The sequence below is a fragment of the Etheostoma spectabile genome, chromosome 1 (assembly GCF_008692095.1).
Source record: "Etheostoma spectabile isolate EspeVRDwgs_2016 chromosome 1, UIUC_Espe_1.0, whole genome shotgun sequence".
In the NCBI taxonomy this organism is placed as follows: domain Eukaryota; kingdom Metazoa; phylum Chordata; class Actinopteri; order Perciformes; family Percidae; genus Etheostoma; species Etheostoma spectabile.
In genome coordinates this window covers 12,592,614-12,599,382 of record NC_045733.1, presented here as the reverse complement: position 1 = coordinate 12,599,382, position 6,769 = coordinate 12,592,614, and the positions used below count along the sequence as shown (strand labels likewise).

Sequence of the window (6,769 nt, the reverse complement as noted above, 5' to 3'; positions counted from 1 at the left end):
ACACACACACACACACACACACACACACACACACACATATGCCGACGGGTATTTATCAGGAAGACAAATCACATTACTCTTGTCTCGGTATTGTGTCTGGAAATATAATAATCTGCAACTGTCCTAGGACCATAGGAAATTATCACATTTTAGAAAAGAAGGTGGGCACAAATATTATAGATACCAGTAAATTACTACAATTTGTCTTGGGATATCTCATTGATACACTTGCGCTGATATTATTCAAACACTAAATGCTGAAGCTAAACTCAATGTATTCAGTTGTTTTCAGCATCGAGGCTCCCAATACTGAAAGCATTGTTGCTCAGTGTTGTGTTGTGTGTTTAGTGGTTTACACAAGGTGCTGGGTGGCAGATTTAGAAACTTTGGAGAGAACCAGGCCAGCTGTTTAGTTAATCATATCCTAGTTTTGCTTTGTCAGACCTTCTTGAGATGAGAGTCTGGCTTGTCCACACAAAGTTTTGGGATGGGACAAAAATGTGCTCTGGTCTATTGGCATTTCTTTAAACCAATCACAATATTCATGGGGCGCGTCAAACTCTACACGGAGCCACTGCTAATAGCCTCTGGAAAGAACTTGTTTTTGTGTAACGGGTGTGTAACGGAAGTTGATTTAGTCGTCCAACAGAAAACTCAGATTGGACAGATAGTCCAGCTAGCTGTCTGGATTTGCCCTGCTGAGATCTGAGGAAGAGTTAACCATAGTCCTCATAAATCCACTGGAGTTTAAATTTCTAACATTAAAAAAAAATATATATATATATATATATATATATATATATATTTATCCGGAGGAATTTCATGTGGCACCGGAGCGATCCCAGAAGTGGAACGTCAAGGATATAGACATCTCCCACCTCATAGACACAAGTGTTGTATCAATTATCTAATCTAATACCACAATTTCCAACTGACTCTCAGTCAGACAAAAAATCTGTGTATTCCCATAAATGTCAAACTCTTCCTATTTCATCTTCAATTACATGGATATCACAAGACAGTTATTATTGTCCTTCCTATTCTGCTAGATTTGTTCATTCTATGATTCTCATTACCCTTAGTAAATACAACAAATCTTGTTTTGTGTCCACCAAGTGAATTATTTCAGTATTCAGCTATTAAGAAACGCCTCACCTACCTACTGTGCATTTATACATAACACATATCTCTTCATTAGCAGGTACACAGTCTTTATTGAGCTGTAGTGTTCAGATAATTGCTGCATATGTATGTGGGTGACATAGGAAAATGTTCATATATATCTTCCCACGCAAAAGCTATTGTATAAGATATTAATTTAGAATCCTCAATTATTTAAGTATTTGGCTGAGGACATTCAAGTAGACAAACACTTGGATGAGATCCCCCAGAGAGATAGGAATTTCTGTATGGGCCCTTGTTTTTTTCAGTTTCCAAGATGTGGTTTCAAAAAGCCATTGGGAGAGAAGGAATCTTTATTTTCTAAATTATATGATAATAAAAGTCGACAGCAGTTCCCCTGATCATGATACGGATGATGCTGTACCCTTGTATTAAAAGAGGAAGACAGTGCAGCATCTGCCTGAATGCTAATGCTGTGTTACAGAGATGTCAGACCTCTCCTTTATAACAAAGAAATGTTTAGGTATTTAGTCGATTGAGTGAAGCGTTGACTGATCCGTTGAAATTGATTTGTGTGTGAGCCACTTATCAAGTGAAAATATGACGCACTTTCCAGATAAAGCTTCTCAGATGTGAGGATTTTCTTGCTTGTGAACTGAAAACCTTTCAGACAAAATATCCATTTGACCGTTCACTAAACCCCTCCCCCAAACCATGATCGTCCAATCGCAGGTTAGCAAACATAACAAGGGAGTTAAACTCCAACCAAAGAGGAAGCCTTTGGCCAGACACGTTGGTTAGTCTTTTTTTTTTTACAAAGGGAAATCATACTGTTTCAAAATACAAACAACAAAGTTAAACAGTGCCACAGTTTATAATAAGAAGATACAGAACACTTTGATGTTAAATTTTTATTCTGATCATACTTATATGCAGTAGTCAATTTTTTTTTTTTATGGGGGACAGACCAATTTTGTTCACCCGCAACTACAATGACGACTCTTTTTAAATACCTCTTAAGTATATAGTTTAGAGAATATCATAGATCCAAGTCCAAACTGACAGAAGCTCCTACAACACCACAGATAGCGTCATAGATTAATTAATACAAAGCACACTTAAGTAATAATAAACAATTCAAAACCAGCAACATAAGTCAATAAGTGAAGAGGTTTGTTTGTGAAGGACGCAGAAAGGATGGTGTGTTATTTGTTGACTGCAGTATAATGAGTAGAGGTGGGTTTTCAATGTAGATTTAAAAATAAATAAACTGAGTGAGCTTCTTCTTCTTCTAAGATGTAGCGGGAGGCCATTCCAAAGGAAAATGCTCTCTACTTTTCCTGCTACAGCATTCCGGCCATGGTCAGAAGCGCTAGAATGATGCAGACACCAGCACACAAGTAGGCCTATAAACCTCAGGCCAGTTACGTAGGCTACGGCGTAAGCTCTGCGTAGAGCCCATGCAGAACCATAAATATTGCTTTAGGCTACTGCTATTTTAGAGCCATGGTCGGGGCCATAGATTCTAACTTGCACAAACTCTCTTCCTCTGCACTCTCTGCTACTAAGTGATGGAGACCATGAGCATGCATGTTGGTCATTTAGCTAACAAGGGGGAGTGCATCCCTTCTCATGTTACCTACTGTGTAAAATACAAGAACTAATGTTACAATGCAGTACAAGAACAATGCTGCTTGTTTATTTCCATGTATTCTATATGGTGAGCCGGTGAGGATGCTGACCTGGGGCTTTTAGTACGATCAATGCATTAAGACCCCTTTTACAGGATTCCCCTTTTGAAACAAGTCAGCTGGAAACCTGTGAAAGTGTTTTCAAACAACTCATGGAGCTAATGTTAGAATAATTAGCTAGCTAGCTACAATCAGCCAATAACGCGGGTCGTGACAGGACTATGTCTGAAATAGAGAACATGTTGTTCAAATAATGACCAAGAGTTTTGAGTGGTAAATCTGCCACCATTATTGTAATCTGTTATATATGTGTACAGGTTTGACAGATGCATAGCAACAGTGCATTGCAGGGGGCGGGAGCTTGGCAAATGGTCAATTTTAAGACATCATATAACTTCAGACAAGAATTTACTAATACCTGTGACATAATTTATTCTAAATTACTTTGTATTGACTTCAAACAGTTAAATGACAGATAAATAACTTGTTATATTAAAACATCTAATCTATCTCAGTTTCTCATTCTGAGGGGACAAACAAATGGAATTCACATTCATTAGAAAACTCATTTAGATAAATTGCACCTGGCTATATATATATATATATATATATATATATATATATATAATATATATTATATATACGCATATGCAGTAGAGTCTGATATGTACATAAATAAATAAAATAAGAGTATGTCTGTAACAGCATGGAGCTATATATATATATTATGTATAATATATATATATATATATATGGCTTGTATATACTGTAATTCATTATATGATAACAAGCTGGGCTCTCATTATATATAAACTCTTAACATTGTAACATTGTTTTTTTTCAAGTTTTCCCCTGTGTGCATCACCTCCAATTGTAACCTGTCACTACCACAGGAAGACAGGCATCCGGTGGGAAAAATCTGAGCACACACACACACACACACACACACACACACACACACACACACACTAACATGCACTAACACACATATAGACACTGAAAAATGAAGTGAAGGAGACTTTGACATTTGGCTAGTGAAAGGGCTTCTGTCGTCTTTGAAAATGTGTATCCTAAACATTAAACATTCAAGAAGGAATACCGAACTGACCTCGGCAAATGTGCGAAGTGGAAGATGTCAAGAACAGATTACATTATGGCAACCATATCCACGTGACTTGTGAGTACTGAGGGGAGATACAATTATTATGTCCTGTGTTTCTCATACATATGCAACTGCCCACACGGACTATGTGACTGGAAATTAATCATGAAAAGTGAAAAATTATTCTCATCCATTTAATGAAAACTACTGACCCAAAGTATTATATTACAGTAAAGTAAGCAGTACAATTGTCAACAATGAATCCTGTTTGGTCCCAAATCCGTTATATTTTCAGCCATTAATGTATGAACTCATCATAGAGGACAGAAACAGGCATCTGAAAAGTATCAGTATACCTGACATTTATTGTAACACTCTGTGGTCTCTATAGCTGTAGCAAGGTTTCTATGCAGAAACATTGTTCAGATTTTGGAGGTGAAGTATAATGTCAGAGCTTCTTCCATATGAAGATTCTGTCTGCAACAGCATCACAGACCTATGGGTATACATTTGTGTTGCATTTTGATGCTGTAAATGTGTATTCCAATGTGTATTTATTGTAAAATTTAAAATAAAATTAATCTATTTTGGGATTTGCAAACTATACAGTATCAATGATTAAATTACATTTGATTTTTTTCTACCAGAACCAAGATTGATTGGTTAAGGCAACAATGTAAATGTATAAATATGTATGTAAATTTATGTTAGAGACAGTCTCTAAAAAGTTACTAAAACATGATAACCACTGCCAGTATGAATGTTTAGGAGCACAGATAGACCATTCCATTCCCAGTCTTAGTTATCAAGATAAATACTGAAACCAAGAATGACATCTTTTGGTTTGACCATGCATGCATTTTGAAGGTGCACATGTATAAATGTGTAGATTTGATTGGGTTTAGAGCTTTTTAATCTATTTAAAAAAGGTTGAAAAGTATCAAAAACATTATTTTTTATTGTTTAATGTTTTAAAGTGGTGTTGTGTAAGATACACAGTATCAATGACTGTATAGATACATCTAATGAAACCATGACATCTCTTGGTTCAGCCAAGAAATTGAATTTTCTACATGCATTATTAAGCTGTGCATACATGTCTGAATGTGTTTTCTGTTGTTGTTGTTGTTGTTGTTTGACAAATTCCAGATAGACCCACTGTCATCTAATGTTTAAAACCAAGAGACATATCTTGGTTTAACCAACAAATTGGTAAATAGCAAAACAACTGAAGTCAAACACGTTAGCGGTGCCATTATTATACATATAGCCTCAAAGTGAAGGAATTCCATTCTTTACATTATTTAACTGCAAAAAAATTAAGTTACCTTGTGTTTTGCACCTATTGGGCCAAGCAGAAGCTCGTTATTGTTGGGAAACACTTTAAAATGGTCAGATCCTTGATCAACGTCTGTGTTTTTTAGATGCTGTCTGTACTCACCTTGGTTTGTGGTTCCCGGGTCCGACAGGATACTTCTAAGCAAGAACAAAAACACACCGTATTTCCCACCGGAGCACATCGTTGAGTCAGACACAAGTGCGCTCTGAACTAAAACGCTGCACAGACTCCTAAATAGATCCCCAAAATGAAAAGGTAAGGAGCTTTCATGAACGACGCTCAGAAATCTTCCACGTATCCAGAGTTTTTTTTTTATTTTTTATTTTGCATCCATCCCGAACCCCTCCATGTGGAGACGGGCAGATATACGATGTTAACGGCCAGCCATTGCGCACAAAAAAAACTGACAGACTGAGCTGTAGCAAGTTAAAACATAACTAAATAAACGGAGGATTAGTTGTTTGGAAACCTTAAATGAACAGGTCCGAACAGGGAGACTATCCCAAAAGCGAACTTCCCCGATGAGTGTGATAAAGTCAGTCTGTTTGCCATTTGATGTTTTTATTCCAAAACGAAGGAATGATGGAGAGAAATGGGAAAATCCCGGACTTCCCGCCTCACTTTCAGCCAATGCATCCCTCACCGTGTCTCTGTATCACTGCGTCTCTCTCTCTCTCTCTCTCTCTCTCTCTCTCTCTCTCTCTCTCTCTCTCCTCAGAAAAGGAGGGATACTCTGGCACAAACAGAGTTGCCGATTTATTTTACCACAAGTCAATGCGTGATAATCTCGTCTTTGTGCTATTTCTTACTTTACACGGCCACTCGTTTCCATCAGAAGGAATGTGTGGTCTTCTCTTTTATTGATTCAGGGGTAGACAGAAACACTGGGGAGATGGAAGGAAATATGAAGCCATTATTTAAGTCGGTATATCCATCTCTGTGCCATGATGTAGGTTATACCTGCATTGGATTATGTTGTAGGAATAGTAATGTGTCTGGGCCAGTTTCTATTTATGGTGGCAGGGGAGGAAGGCAAGCAGACAAATAGAGTATAAGTTGATATGGGGCATGGTGGGTTGGTACACACACACACACACACAGACACACACACACACATTTATTTATATGTTCCTGGGCTGTGAGTCACATTTAAAGAAATACATGATTCATGTACTGTGATATAAGGTTCCTCTTGCTGGCCATTACGAATTGATATAACACAAGACTTTCATAATACTTTGATATTGTTTTTTAGGTTTGCAAACAGCCAAATGTTTTAATACCTGTGATTTGGGAATTGTGAGTAAATCTAAAAAAATACTTTTTGTTATGTCCTTAAGTCCAATTTTTTTCCAAAGGGATGTTTTTTGAAAGCTTAGAAACCTGTCGCAAGCACCACTGTAGTGTAACTAGATGTTTTAGTTACAAATACAGACGAGGAGGGTAGTGTCATGTCTGTGTATACAGTGTTAAATGAAATCACTTAATTAGGTAATTACTTCACCTGGGGGCCCA

The 6,769-nt window shown here is 37.1% G+C and overlaps 1 protein-coding gene across 4 annotated transcripts in view; it reads right to left on the bottom strand.

The window, feature by feature from the left end:
* Window positions 1-5,903, bottom strand: part of epha6 (eph receptor A6) — a 59,694-nt gene extending 53,791 nt beyond the window's left edge. For all 4 annotated transcript variants that reach the window (XM_032525283.1, XM_032525355.1, XM_032525423.1 and 1 more), the window contains exon 1: window positions 5,357-5,903. In XM_032525283.1, the coding sequence (XP_032381174.1) occupies window positions 5,357-5,435 (79 nt within the window). In that variant the 5' untranslated portion in view covers window positions 5,436-5,903. The remainder of the gene's footprint in view (window positions 1-5,356) is intronic.
* Between the last annotated feature and the right edge of the window lie 866 nt (window positions 5,904-6,769).